The following is a 17,874-nucleotide window of genomic DNA, read 5'->3' as shown; positions in this document are numbered from 1 at the left end:
TCTTTTCCTACAATCCCTAACAAAAATGCTTCTGGTTTGTTTTTTTTACAAATGTTAATTTAAACATTTTCTTCAAATCATTATATATCATTTCCCAAAATTTTTAATTTCTCTACATTCCCACATATATGGTAAAAAGTCCCTTCTTTTTCTTTACACTTCCAGCATACATTTGACCCGGTTTTGTACATTTTTGCAATCTGTACTGGTGTTTATATACCATCTAGACATCATTTTCATATGATTTTCTTTCAAAAGAGAACAGTCTGTAAATTTTAAATCTACTCTCCACAATTTTCCCCAGTCTTCAAATTGTATATTATGTCCTGAGTTGGACTCCTTGGCAGGTTTTGAATAAACATACACAAATTTATTGTTTGTTAACATAATGGTTGGATAGTGTTCTCGAAGCTACAAACATGAGCCTGACCAAACTGCGGGAGGCGGTGGAAGACAGGAGTGCCTGGCGTGCTCTGGTCCATGGGGTCACGAAGAGTCGGACACGACTAAAAGACTAAACAACAACAACAACATAATAGGCAGGCAATTTAAGGATCTTTACAATTTTACAATATGCAGAGAATAACCTGTGTTGGAAAACCAGAGAGAGGAGCTGAGGGAAGTCCTGGGGGAGGGAGGGAGGGATCTTCTGGGGAGGGGGGAGGGGAAAATGGGGGGGATGAAGATGATAGTTTTTGATAATTTGTTATGTTAAAATTCTTAATGTTGTTGTTGTTTAGTCGTTTAGTCGTGTCCGACTCTTCGTGACCCCATGGACCAGAGCACGCCAGGCACTCCTGTCTTCCACTGCCTCCCGCAGTTTGGTCAAACTCATGCTGGTAGCTTTGAGAACACTGTCCCACCATCTCGTCCTCTGTCGTCCCCTTCTCCTTGTGCCCCCCATCTTTCCCAACATCAGGGTCTTTTCCAGGGAGTCTTCTCTTCTCTTGAGGTGGCCAAAGTCTTGGAGCCTCAGCTTCAGGATCTGTCCTTCCAGTGAGCACTCAGGGCTGATTTCCTTCAGAATGGAGAGGTTTGATCTTCTTGCTGTCCATGGGACTCTCATTCTTAATAAAATAATAAAATAATTCTTAGTAAAAACTATTTTTTTTAAAAAAAAAAGAAGCCAGGGAAAGCTTCTGTAATTCCACGAATGTCCCGGGAAAGCAGGGACACTTGACGGCTATGCACTGCCTCCTGGAAGAGCAAGGTGTTTTTTAGGCCCTGTCAGAAAAGCTCACAGGAATCATCCCGTTAATTCCGCCTCCCTCCTGGCGCTTAAGAGAACTCCCTACCCTGAAGATGCGGCCTCTGCGTCTTATTTGCGTCTCTCCATCTGCTTTCTCTCTCTTTGTGTGTGAGCGCACGTTCGGCGGCCCCCCAACTGCGCTCTTGAACCTTGGCGCCCGGCCAGCGCAGGGGCCCCCCCGCCCACTTTTTCACGTCTCGCTTCCAATTTCCATCTTATTAAAGACATGTCCTAACTTCAATGTGTGTAACATAAACAGTATCGCAAAGAGGAAGAATTAAAGCAGGCTGTCCCTGAGTGTAGCTGCGAGGGCTGGCGGAGGACGGGGGAGAGAGAGGAATTTCACCGCATGCTTATTTCATCTTGAGGGGGCGAGGAAAGGGGGGCTCCAGCACAAGATGAACCCCATGTTGCTTTTTCCACAACGCATTTCGGACCCCTTGGCCCGAGCCCCTCAGGAGTTTCCGCCCGTGTTGTTCTTCTCGGCGAATTTGTGATATCGTACCCCACTCCCGCCTATCTCCCGTAATCCTCTCTGTCAAGCCCGCCGCGTCCATCACGAGAGAAATTTGGAGCGGTGCTGTGGCGGACATCTGGAGAAGGTTCGTTTGCTTGAAAGCGTGAGCCTCTCTCTCCTTAATGCACCCCTGAGAAAGGGCCTGACGGGCCGCATACTTCTGCAAACCGTTCCCAGAAAGACCTAATTTCCTGGCGTCCCATGTGGTGTCAATAACAGAGCCCTGAGATGTAGCAGGCACTTATGAAATATTAAATCTCCATTCGGGCTTTGCCCAAATTCAGACCACCTGTGAGCAAGTGGCTCGCTGCAAGGAGGACTCCAAACGTCGGAAACTTGGGGCATATGCGACCGATAAGGCATAATCAATATCTTTCGGAGAGTTTGGCACAAGAAAAGTCTTGACAGTAGTGTGTCAGGAATCTGGGGTAGGGGAGTGGCTGTGGAGCCCACGATTTGGTAGGGGGAGGTTTCAGACACATTGCTCCATTATTATAAATCTTTTAAGGATTCAAACAGTATCGGGTCATGGAGATTATTAAATTTACTGTCCTTGGCTGCAAAGAGGTCTTTATTATTCATCCATCCGTCGAGGAGGGGACCAGAGATGGCTGACGTTTCGTGACATTTGAATTAGATCATGTTGGCCCATGCCAATGAAAACAGCCTCTCAGTGTTTTAATGTCATGATTTAATTCCTTCATTGATACTGGGAGGCAAAGGCGAGGGACCCAGTGGAAAGGCTTCAGTCAGGGCTGGGGGGGGGGTACCTTAAATCACTCAGCTCCACACCCACCCACACCCCGTCGGAGGGCAATATCACAGGACCATCACGTCTCCAGTAGGGGGGTTCTACACGCAGCAATGTTTTTACGTTGCCAGATCTCCGCTGTTTTTCTTTCTTTCTTTCTTTCTTTCTTTCTTTCTTTCTTTCTTTCTTTCTTTCTTTCTTTCTTTCTTTTAATGAAGTACAATAAATTTGGGCGCCAGCCTAAGCAAACAGAGAAACATCTGGGATCTTTTCTGCTGGCAATTGCTGGTGGACGTTTGACCTCAGAGTGGATTCCAAGATCCGAGTGTTAATTAGGGGCGCTGTTTTACGGCTTGCCAATGTTTGGACATCTGGGGAAGGGCACTTCCTGGAAGGTGGAGGAATTGATGCCGTGGTTGGGGAAAAGCTTAAGTACCTGAGAAACGTTAGGGTGGAATTCTGCTTAGCTGCAAAGCTCACAAACGATTAAGGGACGTTGTTTCCCAGCCAGCATTGCAATGAAAGAGATCAGACCAAGCTCAGATCAGCGGTCTGTCTCCGCCAGCATTCCGGTGTGCCTTTCTTTTAATATGCCGTATTTTTCGCTCCATAAGACACACTTTTTTCCTCCTATAAAGTAAGGGGAAATGTATGTGCGTCTTATGGAGTGAATGTGTGGTCCCTGGAGCCAAATTGCCCAGGGGCGAAAAGCAGATCATGCTTTTTTTATATTTAGAAAGAGGGAAGGAGGTGTTGAAACGAAGCTGCTGAGCAGCTGATTGGCAAGCGGTCGGGAGGGAGATAAGAGACGCTAGCGATAAAGGAGGCTGCCTGGGAGGGGGGAGATAAAGACAGCGAGGAGAGGAGAGCAGACAGGAATACTAAAACAAGCAATGAGGAGAGAAATTAGAAGGAGCAAAAACCTGCTCCAGCTAAGGAAAAGACGCTATTTTTGCAAAAATGTTCCCTAACCTAATGCATTTTTCATGTTGTGTTCATGCTGTTGTTGTTTAGTCGTTTAGTCGTGTCCGACTCTTCGTGACCCCCTGGACCAGAGCATGCCAGGCACTCCTGTCTTCCACTGCCTCCCACAGTTTGGTCAAACTCATGCTGGTAGCTTCGAGAACACTGTCCAACCATCTCGTCCTCTGTCGTCCCCTTCTCCCTTTCCCAACATCAGGGTCTTTTCCAGGGATTCTTCTCTTCTCATGAGGTGGCCAAAGTATTGGAGCCTCAACTTCAGGATCTGTCCTGCAGCTTCAGGATCTGTCCTGCAGTCCTCAGGGCTGATTTCCTTCAGAATGGATAGGTTTGAACTTCTTGCAGTCCATGAGACTCTCAAGAGTCTCCTCCAGCAGCATAATTCAAAAGCATCAATTCTTCGGTGATCAGTGTTCATGCTAGTGGCGTAGCATGGGGGTGGGTGCAGGGGTGGTTGTTCCAGGCACAATTTTCTTAGAGGTGCAAAATTTCAACACCAGGTGCTGCCTCAATACAGCTGGGTGCTTCTGTCGCTGGGCTTCATTGAAAACGGCTTCTCCGTGCGAACCAGGCAGTGACCTCTCTGGACAACGGAACGGCTCTTCTTTATCTTATCTCTGCGGCTGAGATCTCCTGGGTGTTGTGGATGCCATTAGGCAGTTGAATGCGCATCTGTACTCTATTTATTTGTTTCCCTCCCCTCTGTTTAGCCCTGGGTGCTGGCAACCCACGCTATGTCACTGGTTCATGCTGCAAAATTACCTTATGCTTGTTTTTGCACACATTTTTGGGTTGGAGGGTGTATCGTGAAATCTGGGAATGATGTTCCCGCTGTCAATGTAGGGCAAATTTGCATCAAGCCCACCCTGAACCCCTCCACCAACCCCACTTGAACTGGGAAGACACTTAAGGGGCAAGGGAACCCTGCTTTTCATAGTCCCAAATATTCCTGCTTTGTTGCACTGTAGCGCTGGAGTTCCCCTCCAGGTGGCAGTAACATGATGGTGTTTGGGAAGAACAGCATCCCCCAACATCACCATGTAGCAAAACAACATATGTGGGCTCTCCAGTAGAAATCCATCACCTGCTCACTATTACAGTAGTACCTCGAGTTACATACGCTTCAGGTTACAGAGTCCACTAACCCAGAAATAGTACCTCAGGTTAAGAACTTTGCTTCAGGATGAGAACAGTAATCGTACTCCGGCGGCATGGCAGCAGCGGGAGGCCCCATTAGCTAAAGTGGTACCTCAGGTTAAGAACAGTTTCAGGTTAAGAACGGACCTCCGGAACGAATTAAGTACTTAACCCGAGGTACCACTGTATTGCAGGGACGCGGGTGGCGCTGTGGTCTAAACCACAGAGCCCAGGGCTTGCCAATCAGAATGTCGGCGGTTCAAGTCCCCGCAACGGGGTGAGCGCCCATTGCTCGGTCCCAGCTCCTGCCAACCCAGAAGTTCGAAAGCACTCTTAAGTACAAGTAGATAAATAGGAACCGTTCTGGCGGGAAGGTAAACGGCATTTCCGTGTGCTGCTCTAGTTCGGCAGAAGCGGCTTAGTCATGCTGGCCACATGACCCGGAAGCTGTACGCTGGCTCCCTCGGCCAACAAAGCGAGATGAGCGCCGCAACCCCAGAGTCGGCCACGACTGGACCTAATGGTCAGGGGTCCCTTTGCCTTTACCTTTACCTTTACCACTGTATTGCACTCAGTGACATGTTGCAGAAGATACCTGCAGAAAAAACCACTCATCTGAAAACTTTTTCTATTATTCAATTAACACCATATAATTAACAAATTGTCAGCAAAACAATTACAATCTATAAAACACTGTTAATAAGCCAGCGACAAGAAACAACAACAACCACAGACTAAACATCACAGTTGCAGCATAAGGCATAATAATAATAATAATAATAATAATAATAATAATAATAATAATTTATTATTTGTACCCCACCCATCTGGCTGGGTTTCCCCAGCCACTCTGGGCGGCTTCCAAGGCATGGTTAACAAATCATCAATAAAACATTTATAATCTAGAAAACCATATGAACAGAATAGCAACTGAAAAATGAGCTGAACATTGTTTTGGTGTTCATATACTCTCTCTCTCTCCTCCCTTTTTGTAAAGAGAAATGTGTGGACATTGGTATAAGCCAGATATGGGGAATCGGTGGCCTTCCAGGCGCTGGTAAACTAAAACTCCCATCATCCCCGACCATCGGGAATGCTAGCTGGGGCTGATGAGGTTCAAGATATGGAGTGTCAGAACTAATAATAATAATAATTTATTATTTATACCCCGCCCATCTGGCTGGGCTTCCCCAGCCACTCTGGGCGGCTTCCAAAAAAATATTAAAATACTGTAATACATCAAAAATTAAAAGCTTCCCTAAACAGGGCTGCCTTCAGATGTCTTCTAAAAGTCTGGTAGTTGTTGTTCTCTTTGACATCTGGTGGGAGGGCGTCCCACAGGGCGGGCACCACTACCGAGAAGGCCCTCTGCCTGGTTCCCTGTAACTTGGCTTCTCGCAGTGAGGGAACTGCCAGAAGGCCCTCGGAGCTGGACCTCAGCATCTGGGCAGGACGCTGGGGGTGGAGACGCTCCTTCACATATACTGGACCGAGGCTGTTTAGGGCTTTAAAGGTCAGCACCAACACTTTGAATTGGGCTCGGAAACGTCCTGGGAGCCAATGTAGGTCTTTCAGGACCGGTGTTATATGGTCTTGGCGGCTGCTCCCAGTCACCAGTCTAGCTGCCGTGTTCTGGATTAGTTGTAGTTTCCGGGTCACCTTCAAAGGTAGCCCCACATAGAGTGCATTGCAGTAGTCCAAGCGGGAGATAACCAGAGCATGCACCAGTCTGGTGAGGCAGTCCGTGGGCAGGGAGGGTCTCAGCCTGTGTACCAGATGGAGTTGGTAGACAGCTGCCCTGGACACAGATTTGACCTGCACCTCCATGGACAGCTGTGAGTCCAGAATGACTCCCAGGCTGCGTACCTGGTCCTTCAGGGACACAGTTACCCCATTCAGGACCCTGTCCCTCAAAAACAGTACTTCTGTCTTGTCAGGATTCAACCTCAGGCATCGGTGTGTATATCCAAGGACACAGGGCTGTTGTGCAGGTCTGAGGCAATAATCTCCAGGTCTTAATGGTGTCAACAATCCCTCTTCGATTCCAGGGCCGTCATTGGTCAGGTTGCTTTAGTAAAGTATGACACCATCGCCACCCATATCACAATGGAAGCCCCGGCTGTGTTTGCTTTCCACTCGGGCTGCAGTCCTGTGCACGTTTACTTGGGAGTAAGCCCCCTTCAACTCAGTGGGACTTACTTCCGAGTAAACATGCACGGGCTTGCCCTGTTACTTGGCTCCGAGTTCCTGGCAAAGCTGTGAGACAGCCCTTTGGCCTGTGAACTGGTGTGATAGTTGACTGACGTCGTCCATCATGGATGTATCTGGTGACTTAAAGACAATGAGAGGTAGGTGAGGCAGTCATTCTGAATTAGCCTCCCCTGAGCTGTTTTGGCCAAGAATTCACATCATTCCTACTTATCACATCTTGATCCTTGAGGAATAGCAGTGTCCACTTTGACAATCAGGAACTATTTTCTTTAAAAAAAACACAACCCCACGCTTTACTTACCATATTTTTCGCTCCATAGGGCGCACCAGACTACAGGGCGCACCTAGCTTTTGGGGGGGGGGAATAAAGAAAAAAAATCCCCCCCAGCCCCCAAAGAGCAAAGAAGCCAAGACAGCGAGCCGGATCCATCTTGAGGAACAGGAGCTTGTTGCATTCATGGTTCTTCAAAACCAGCAGATCAGATACGCACACCCATCAGTGACAACCAGTACAATGACCCGTGTTGCCTTTCAGAAATTTACAACTACATCTGCTGCAGCGCTGAGCAAAATGCCGACCTGGCTGCCCAAAGTCTCATCCAGTGGGCCGGACCACCGAACATTGATGCGGCCATCCATGTGTTAGTGGAGATGCTGAAGGAGGTAGGAACAGAATTGACATCATATTTGGGTTGTATCAAAGCCCTACTCAGAGCAGATGCGCCAAAGGTAGCAGGGCGTGTCGAATTTTTAAACTTCCAAATTCCCAAAATGAGTGGTGCTTATAACGCGACATGGGAATTCAAAATATATTTTGGTTACATTAATATAATTTAGTTTTGCTTGGTAAGTAAAACATGTGTAAAATTGCACAGCATCGTTTAAAAATGATTGCAGAGTACTTGCAGTTATTATTGATATTATTATTTAGCATAACCTTCCAGTAGGCAAAATTAAAATTCTTTGGTTTTCCGAAAGCAGTTTTTTGCTTCTTCATCAAACTTCATTCACTGAGAGCCAGTGTGGTGTAGTGGTTAAGAGCGGTGGACTCGTAATCTGGGGAACCGGGTTCGCGTCTCTGCTCCTCCACCTGCAGCTGCTGGGTGACCTTGGGCCAGTCACACTTCTCTGAAGTCTCTCAGCCCCACTCACCTCACAGAGTGTTTGTTGTGGGGGAGGAAGGGAAAGGAGAATGTTAGCCGCTTTGAGACTCCTTAAAGGGAGTGAAAGGCGGGATATCAAATCCAAACTCTTCTTCTCACCAAGCTAAATATTGTCCAGTCCATAGACTCACCAAGCTAAATATTGTCCATAGACTCACCAAGCTAAATATTGTCCAGTCACAAAAATAATAGCAGATTTGAATTCCTCACGCACAAAAAAATATTTTAAAGACCCCTCACATATGCAATTTGCAAAAATTATGTTTCGCCGCCTTAAATGACATGCTCTACTAAGGCAGTCAATTCCAATAATGTCAATGAGAACATTTGAAGTAGGAGGAATGTTGACTGTAACTCTTTAATCTGAATATCTCCACAAGAATTTTCAGGGACCTTTCTGGTTAGTTAAGAGTGACTGTTGTACAAAATCCTGTTTCTTAGAGTAGGACTGCACATCTCAAAGAAGAGAGAGTTGCCCTTGTAAATGACAGCCTTGTGTCTGACTCCCTATCCCATCTAGTTAGGGCTACATTTGAGACCTTTTAGTTTCTTCTTCTTCTTCTTTGGCGATCCCTCTTAGCTGAGTAAGATTGTCTTCCATGAACACGGTCTTAGCGGTGTGTCCGTAAGTGACTGTGGAGGCCAATTCTGGATCCACACATCCTTCCACAGTGGGGACATAGGTTCCTGGGCGGGAGTTGATCACGGTGAGGGTTTGCCAAGCGTGCCTTCCTCTTAGCACATTTCTCCCTTGCGTCCTGAGTTCGAGTGTCTTCAAAGCCCATGACACCTTTGGTAAAGGCTGTTCTCCAACTGGAGCACTCGCAGGCCAGTGTTTCCCAATTGTCGGTGTTTATATTACTTTTTTTTTTTAGATTTGACATGAGAAAGGCTTTAGACCTCTATTGTTGACCACCAGCATTACGCTTTCCATTCTTAAATTTGGAATAAAGTAGTTGCTTTGGAAGACGATCATCAGGCATCCGCAAAACATGACCAGTCCAACGAAGTTGATGTTGAAGAACCCTTGCTTCAACACTGGTGATCTTTGCTTCTTCTAGTATTCTGGCATTAGTTCGCCTGTCTTCCCAAGTGATGTGTAAAAATTTTCGGAGACATAGTTGATGGAATCTTTTAAGAAAAGGTGACTAAGGCAATGGAAGAAAGGCCAGCCATGACTTAGTTGTAGTTCTTCCAACTTAGATCATTCTTTGGGGGTGCTGAAGAAAAAATTAAGTGGCCAGCTCAGGTCATTGTCTTATACAGAAGCTTGTCTGTATAACCTCCCCCCTTAGATCCCAACCCTCACTGGGCACAGAAGGCCAAGAACTGGGCAGCATAATCCAGACTGACCGCCACAAACCCACAAGACTTTCTGCTTCCTTAGAAAGATGCGTCTGGGAGAATCGTCCAGCAAGCCAATGATGTCCTCCTATCTCTGGCAAGCTCTCTTTTCAATGACGTGATGTACAGACTTCAACAGAATGTCAAGACTGGGATCCTCCCTCACCACATGGTCTTCAGGACCCTGGGCAACCTGGCCTCGCGCTACGGTAGGGCTCCCTCCAGTTCTTCACTGTTGCATGTTCTCCCATTGAAGGGAAAAAGGGCTTGATTCCCATCTCAGATAGGATGCAATTTACATATGGGGTGTGGGGGGAAACACTGAGAACTAGTGATTTTTTTTGGTAATAATATGTTATTCTTCTTTCCGTATAGAAAATCGCATTTGTTACTCAACAATTATATTCCAGTTCAACAAAGCTAGTGACTTCCCACTTGCCCGTCATCGCTGTTTATAACTCAAAATACATACAATTGCATTTTAGGGTTCCATCTTAATTTTTTTCTGCTGTTTTCTTACACTTTAAACCCTGCTGTGGTCTTCGCATATGGGGAATAACTTTTTATGTAGTCAGGAAAAGAGTTTCCAGTCTTCTTTAAAAGATTCTAAATTTGATAATACAAAAACCAAAAAATATAAGCCAGAAACAATGGAAATGTTTAAATGATTATTTATGTAGACAGAGATTAAATGTAAGGTATTGGTTGTGTTTAGAATAGATTTATGAAAGATTTAGAAAACTTATTGATTAGAATATTTGTGTGAGATAGTATGGGAAAAATACGGAATAAAAGACACAATCTTGCTTAAAATGTATATAGGAAGTGCAGTGTAAGCGATGGAAGTCAATCAATGAAATTTTATTATTCATTTCATATTGAGATATTTGTAGAATAAATTTGGAAGAAATTCTTCCAACTTTTCTTCTTCCTTTTTCCTCTTTATTTTTTCTTCTTTTTTCTTTTCTTCTTTTTAATCTTTTGTTCTTTTGTTCTTTTTATATATGTGTGTGCTCATCTGAAATATGTATTTATTTGCAATATGTTGCTCATATTTTGTAATAATGATGTTAAATAAATTAAATATTTTTTTTTAATAAATTTGTATATTCTATCAGCTCCATCAATTTCACCCTCTCTGCATCTTCCAAGATTTCCATCAACCATTCTTCCTTTGGAAAGAATGCTTCCTAGCACGAAGGATTTTGGCCTCTTGGGAAAAGTCACTTTAAATATTTTCCAAATTTTCTAAATCGTCAAAAAGATTTTTCTTTTATTTTCCTGAGGACTAGTGACTTGACAAAGCTGGTTCTGCTTAATTTCACCCAGGGCACGCTAGGGGATCTAACCTCAGGAAGGGCCACACTGCAACAGAAGATTGTGTGTTTGCATACCAGAACCAGCTGAAGTTCAGTCCCATATAAAAGCATCTCCAACAGAAGGGCAGCCCAGAGTTCGTGATCCTAAATTGTAATAAATCATTACCGTCCTCTAACGAAAGGTTGCTTGTGTCTCTTCACTCAGCACTCAGGTGTATCCCATTTTTGTCTCTGACCTGTCTGTATTTAAGGGTGATGATTAAGTGGCCCATGACGAGCCACATGAAAGAAGCAATATGTTATGGTGAGTGATACTTTTTCTTTTTTGGGCGGGGGGAGGGGATGGAATATCATCATCTTCCATTCCAGTATAAGCCCCTACAACTGCTAACTGTTCCTTAAAGACCATCATCTGTGCCGTTCTCTGTGCGCCCCTTCCAAGAGAAGTTTGGAAGGCAATGAGACAATGGGGCCTATTTGGTGGTGGCCCCCTGATTGTAGAATGCTCTTCACAAGGCGGTTCGCCTGGCACCATTGTGGTCCTCCTTCCAGTGCCAGACTGTGGGGGAAATTCCGCTTTGTTCAAGACAGAAGTACTGTTTTAGGGGGACAGGGGTCGGGTGGGTGTGGAGGACTCCCTGGTCCTGAATGGGGCAACTGTGCCCCTGAAGGACCAGGTGTGCAGCCTGAGAGTCATTTTGGACTCACAGCTGTCCATGGAGGCACAGGTCAATTCTGTGTCCAGGGCGGCTTTCTACCAACTCCATCTCGTACGCAGGATGAGACCCTCCCTGCCCGCAGACTGTCTCGCCAGAGTGGTGCATGCTCTAGTTATCTCCCGCTTGGACTACTGCAATGTGCTCTATGTGGGGCTACCTTTGAAGGTGACCCAGAAACTGCAACAAATCCAGAATGCGGCAGCTAGACTGGTGACTGGGAGAGGCCGCCAAGACCATATAACACCGGTCTTGGTATGATGGACTATGCGGAACTTGATAAACTAACAGGAAGGATCCGGAATTGACGTGACCAGAAGACTGGAGGAAATTTACAGAATATATGCAAAAAATAAGTGATAATCAGATAACGTTTGTAAGCTTTAATGAAGTTCTGTGAAAAGAAAAGTTAGGAATATGGGTAAAAATAAGATAAATTGAAAAATATTAGTGTAATTTTAATTTAAGAAATGTGGATAAAGTAAGTAACTTGAGGGATTTGCAGGTGGGCTGAGGGAAGTCAACAAGGAGAAATTGGAGGTAAATAAGATGTTTTGATTGTATAATTTTGTATAGGAAAATGAATAAAAAATATTATATATATATATATATATATGCAGGTTTTGGTGTCCTCGGGTATCTTCCCGTGTAAAAGTTGGGGTGTCTAGGCGACGTTTCGACGAGGTCTCACTCGTCATCTTCAGGCTGGTGCTTTCGGCTTCTTGTTACTGGAACAGAGCAGGATCTCAGTGTTTGAGTTCCTATAAATACTGTTGAGGAGGTGTGGCCTCCAATGTTCTGGGCAGAGAGGAAGTTCCCAGGCTAGTGTGCCTTTTCTTCTTTTGTTCCTTAATTGCTTGAGGGATATCTTGAGTGATTTCTTGAGTGATATCCTGAGTACCACTTAGGTGGGTCATTAGGTGTGGATTAGTTGCTAAAGCCTTTGTGTCTTGACCTCTTGAACTTTGTGAAGAGTTTTTCTGAGAGGATGGGTGTACTACATTTAGTTGTGCTCTGGCTTGGCTTCGTGTATAGGGGCGAGCTGTGGTTTTGTGGCCTGTGCCAGCCAGATCTGTGTAGGGATTGCAGGGGGGTGCAGCATCCGGAGGTGCCACCATGGTTTGGCTACTGGATGGTGTCTGTAATTTATCTGTGGAGAGGGTCTGGGTTTGGGTCTGGTGTGGTTGATTGGTGATGGCGTTCTGTGTGCCTCTGGATCTGGTGTCAGTTTTTGTGGGGAGGGCTAATTTCCAGATGTCTGGCAAGCGGGATGTGTCGTCACGCTTGTTCATGTTGTGAGGGTGTTTCTCTATCTCGATGGCTTCCATGATTATTCTTTTGTGGTGATGTTCCATGTTAGAGAGCAATTTGGAATCTGCAAAATTAATTTCGTGTCCTGTTTCTTTCATGTGTTGGAAGAGAGAGGAAGTTTTTTCTTCTTTTTTGACGGCATTCTTGTGTTCTGCGATGCGTGCATTTATTCGTCTGTTTGTTTGTCCAATGTACGTGGCTGGGCAGACTTTGCAGGGTATTTCATAGACCCCTTGGTTTTCCAACTGGATTTTATCCTTGGGGTTTCTGAGGATATTGGCTATTTTTTGGTTGGCGCAAAAGGCTGTTTTGATATTGTGTTTATGGAGGATTTTGCTAATTTTGTCTGTAGTGCCCTTAGCTTCGTAACCCTGTTTTGCTGGTATCCATTGGCAATTAGCGGTTGGTGTGTGGCGATAGTGTGTCTACCGGAAAAAACCACACACCAACCGCTACTTACATGCACAATCACACCACCACCCTGCACAAATAAACTCCGTAGCCAAGACTCTCATCTCCAGAACCAAACGCCTGGCTGACAAAGACCACTTGACAACTGAGTTACAGAATCTCTCAAATGTGTTAATTGCCAATGGATACCAGCAAAACAGGGTTACGAAGCTAATCCAAAAAGAAACACCCCCCAAAAACCAAGACACAGAAGAAAACAATGGCATGGCCCTCCTTCCTTATATCAAGGGCACTACAGACAAAATTAGCAAAATCCTCCATAAACACAATATCAAAACAGCCTTTTGCGCCAACCAAAAAATAGCCAATATCCTCAGAAACCCCAAGGATAAAATCCAGTTGGAAAACCAAGGGGTCTATGAAATACCCTGCAAAGTCTGCCCAGCCACGTACATTGGACAAACAAACAGACGAATAAATGCACGCATCGCAGAACACAAGAATGCCGTCAAAAAAGAAGAAAAAACTTCCTCTCTCTTCCAACACATGAAAGAAACAGGACACGAAATTAATTTTGCAGATTCCAAATTGCTCTCTAACATGGAACATCACCACAAAAGAATAATCATGGAAGCCATCGAGATAGAGAAACACCCTCACAACATGAACAAGCGTGACGACACATCCCGCTTGCCAGACATCTGGAAATTAGCCCTCCCCACAAAAACTGACACCAGATCCAGAGGCACACAGAACGCCATCACCAATCAACCACACCAGACCCAAACCCAGACCCTCTCCACAGATAAATTACAGACACCATCCAGTAGCCAAACCATGGTGGCACCTCCGGATGCTGCACCCCCCTGCAATCCCTACACAGATCTGGCTGGCACAGGCCACAAAACCACAGCTCGCCCCTATACACGAAGCCAAGCCAGAGCACAACTAAATGTAGTACACCCATCCTCTCAGAAAAACTCTTCACAAAGTTCAAGAGGTCAAGACACAAAGGCTTTAGCAACTAATCCACACCTAATGACCCACCTAAGTGGTACTCAGGATATCACTCAAGAAATCACTCAAGATATCCCTCAAGCAATTTAGGAACAAAAGAAGAAAAGGCACACTAGCCTGGGAACTTCCTCTCTGCCCAGAACATTGGAGGCCACACCTCCTCAACAGTATTTATAGGAACTCAAACACTGAGATCCTGCTCTGTTCCAGTAACAAGAAGCCGAAAGCACCAGCCTGAAGATGACGAGTGAGACCTCGTCGAAACGTCGCCTAGACACCCCAACTTTTACACGGGAAGATACCCGAGGACACCAAAACCTGCATTCCTGTACCCGTGAAAATCTACGAAAGCATATATATATATATATATATATATATATATATATATATATATATATATAAAAATAACACCGGTCTTGGAAAACCTACACTGGCTCCCAGTACATTTCTGAGCACAATTCAAAGTGCTGGTGCTGGCCTTTAAAGCCCTAAACGGCCTCGGTCCAGTACTGTATACCTGAAGGAGCATCTCCATCCCCATCGTTCTGCCCGGACACTGAGGTCCAGCTCCGAGGGCCTTCTGGCAGTTCCCTCACTGCAAGAAGCCAAGTTACAGGGAACCAGGCAGAGGGCCTTCTCGGTAGTGGTGCCCACCCTGTGGAACGCCCTCCCACCAGATGTCAAAGAGAAAAACAACTACCAGACTTTTGAAGACATCTGAAGGAAGCCGTGTCTAGCGAAGCTTTTAATGTTTGATGCATTACTGTATTTTAATATTTGGTAGGAAGCTGCCCAGCGTGGGCGGGGTATAGATAGTAAGTTATTATTGTTGCTGTTGTTGTTGTTTGCCCTCTCCCCAACCACCTTCGGCCAGCCGAGCACGTCACCATTTTTCATCCAACTACAGCCCATGAAATACAACTGACTCAACCCATTTTTCTTTTTCCTGTACATGTCAGAACCCTCCTTGTACCTTATACAGAGTTGCTTTTCACTTTAACAGTCAGCCATTAGTTTCCCATTTAACTGGTTCTTGCCAATCTTGCGATGAGGTCCCATTGCTGTGCCCGTGACACTTTTCTGAGTAATAACAGGCCTAACAGTATTTCCACCGCAAGACAAATACAGTGGTACCTCAGGTTACATATGCTTCAGGTTACGTACGCTTTAGGTTACAGACTCCGCTAACCCAGAAATAGTGCTTCAGGTTAAGAACTTTGCTTTAGGATGAGAACAGAACAGAAATCGGTGGCACGGCAGCAGCAGGAGGCCCCATTAGCTAAAGTGGTGCTTCAGGTTAAGAACAGTTTCAGGTTAAGAATGGACCTCTGGAATGAATTAAGTACTTAACCCGAGCTACCACTGTATTTTTTTAACCCCACTCCAAGGAATTGGGACAGAGCGAAGGGTCAGTCTTCCATTGTGGCCAAGTGTGGACCCACAACCTCCGACTTTCGGTTGCTTCAGTGCCAAGCCATCACTTCTCAGACGCTCTCTCTCTCTCTTTTTCAACTCATTCAGTTATGGAACATTTCTGTGCGGCAATAAACTATTACTACAAAAACTGGAGAGCGTGTTCGTTCCCAAGAGAGACAGAAGCTCAGCTTTGCAGCCCCGTCATTCCCATCTATCAACGCTTGGCTGGCGATTGGCTGAATGACGAGGAACCGAAGGTGAGAGCCAGGAAAGTTTCATCTTATCACATCCGCTCCCAAAGCAGGGAGTAGCTCCCCTTCTGGGCCGCTGGGATTAGCTTGGAGGGAGGGGGGCGCTAAGTGGCTAGGGGGCAGCAGGGGGCGCTGGAGGTATAAATGAACTGTCAGACTTTGCAAAGCTGGTACCTCTGGGTCAAGTTCATCAATTCTGTTGAATTAATTGTTTTTAATACTCGATTGGGAGCCGCCCAGAGTTCCTGGGGAAACTCAGCCAGATGGGCAGAGCATAAATAATAAAAAAAGGTAAAGGTAAAGGGACCCCTGACCATTAGGTCCAGTCGTGGCCGACTTTGGGGTTGCAGCGCTCATCTCACTTTATTGGCCGAGGGAGCCGGCGTACAGCTTCTGGGTCATGTGGCCAGCAGGACTAAGCCGCTTCTGGTGAACCAGAGCAGCGCACGGAAACACTGTTTACCTTCCCGCTAGAGTGGTACCTATTTATCTACTTGCACTTTGACGTGCGTTCGAACTGCTAGGTTGGCAGGAGCAGGGACCGAGCAACGGGAGCTCACCCCTTCGTGGGGATTCGAACCGCCGACCTTCTGATCAGCAAGTCCTAGGCTCTGTGGTTTAACCCACAGCGCCACCCGTGTCCCACATACATAAATTATTATTATTTATTAAACTAAATCGTCGCCATTGGGTTTTGAATAAATGTGTACATCGCCCTTCATGCATGGATCTCAGGGCAGTTCGCAACATTGCAATACAAGACAGCTGCTCCAGACAGACCTGGTGGTCGATGGTTATCGGAAGCCACTGAGAAGTTGAGGAGAATTAACAGGGACACATTGCCCTATGTTTCTCCTGAAAAAGGTGGTCATACACAGTGATCAAAAGCAGTTTCTGTGCCAAAATCGGGCCCAAACCCCCATACGATATGGATCTAGAAAATCAATTTCTTCCAACAGCACCCCGATCTGGTGTGTGACCACCCATTGGAGAACCTTTGCACCGGTTTGAAAGCAGCTCTCAGCTCCACGGAAAATCTTTCCATGTGTGTCCTTTTGCAGGTGAAGGAAGCCTTGATGAAAGCTCAGTGGCCTATGCTAGGAGCTCTGGTCCGCTGCAGAGCAAAGCAAGATGAGATCATCAGGAAGATCCCGCAAGTCCTCCGAGACAGCAAGATTTTGGATTCTTTCCTCATTGCCAAAGTAAAGGGAGATTTATATACAGTGGTACCTCACAAGACGAATGCCTCGCAAGACGAAAAACCCGCTAGACGAAAGGGTTTTCCGTTTTTTTAGTTGCTTCACAAGACGATTTTCCCTATGGGCTTGCTTCACAAGACGGAAACGTCTTGCGAGTCTTGCGATTTTTTTTCCGCTTCCCCCCCCCTTTTTTCTAAGCCGCTAAGCTGCTAATAGCCTTTTAGCCGCTAAGCTGATAAGCCTTTAATAGCCGCTAAGCCGCTAATAGGATTGCTTCGCAAGACGAAAAAACCGCTAGACGAAGAGACTCGCGGAACGGATTATTTTCGTCTTGCGAGGCACCACTGTGTGTGTGTGTGTGTGTGTGTGTGTGTGTGTGTGTATATAACACACAACCAATTTTATAAGTTGTGTGTCTTTGCTTTTCAATTTGTGTTATTTTCTGCACTGTGGCTTGCTGTTGTTATTATCAGTTACATTTTAGAACTTATTTATTGTAATTGCTAAGAGTGAATTTCTGTTATTATTATTTGCTGATGTGTAATTTTATTGCGCACTATTGTATCCTAATGGATTATTGAGTACTACTGTAATGGGATGATGAGCTACTTGTGCGTAAAATGCAAGTCCCTCAGAGTTTGGTCAAGTCCTCAAACCTCTGCCTACGACGGAGCCCCTCCAGCATGGCTCCGTCAGTCGCTAGCAGAATCCGAAAGTGGTCTCTTACGGAATCTCTTCCAGCATAAAAGCTCCTTAACGGAAACACGTCTTCTGGACTCTCGGCGCGACAGTTTTCGGCGAGGAGTGGGTGTCCCTATAGGAGGTCTTGAAACCTCCCCACTGTTTTCGCTGGAAGTGTCTCTGAGCCATCCCTCCGAATC

The 17,874-nt window shown here is 45.7% G+C and overlaps 1 protein-coding gene across 1 annotated transcript in view; it reads left to right on the top strand.

Annotated features, from left to right (window-relative positions):
* The first annotated feature begins 6,949 nt into the window (after window positions 1–6,949).
* The window catches only part of LOC114585455 (maestro heat-like repeat-containing protein family member 2B), a 78,394-nt gene continuing 67,469 nt past the window's right edge, over window positions 6,950–17,874 (top strand). Inside the window, exons 1-6 of the mRNA XM_077917400.1 lie at window positions 6,950–6,983; window positions 7,382–7,509; window positions 9,397–9,562; window positions 10,878–10,976; window positions 15,649–15,800; window positions 16,856–16,996. Of these exons, the coding sequence (XP_077773526.1) occupies window positions 6,950–6,983; window positions 7,382–7,509; window positions 9,397–9,562; window positions 10,878–10,976; window positions 15,649–15,800; window positions 16,856–16,996 (720 nt within the window). The remainder of the gene's footprint in view (window positions 6,984–7,381; window positions 7,510–9,396; window positions 9,563–10,877; window positions 10,977–15,648; window positions 15,801–16,855; window positions 16,997–17,874) is intronic.

This window comes from Podarcis muralis, chromosome 1 (assembly GCF_964188315.1).
Source record: "Podarcis muralis chromosome 1, rPodMur119.hap1.1, whole genome shotgun sequence".
NCBI lineage: Eukaryota > Metazoa > Chordata > Lepidosauria > Squamata > Lacertidae > Podarcis > Podarcis muralis.
The sequence above is the reverse complement of the archived record's forward strand: the minus strand, read 5'-3'. Positions and strand labels throughout refer to the sequence as shown.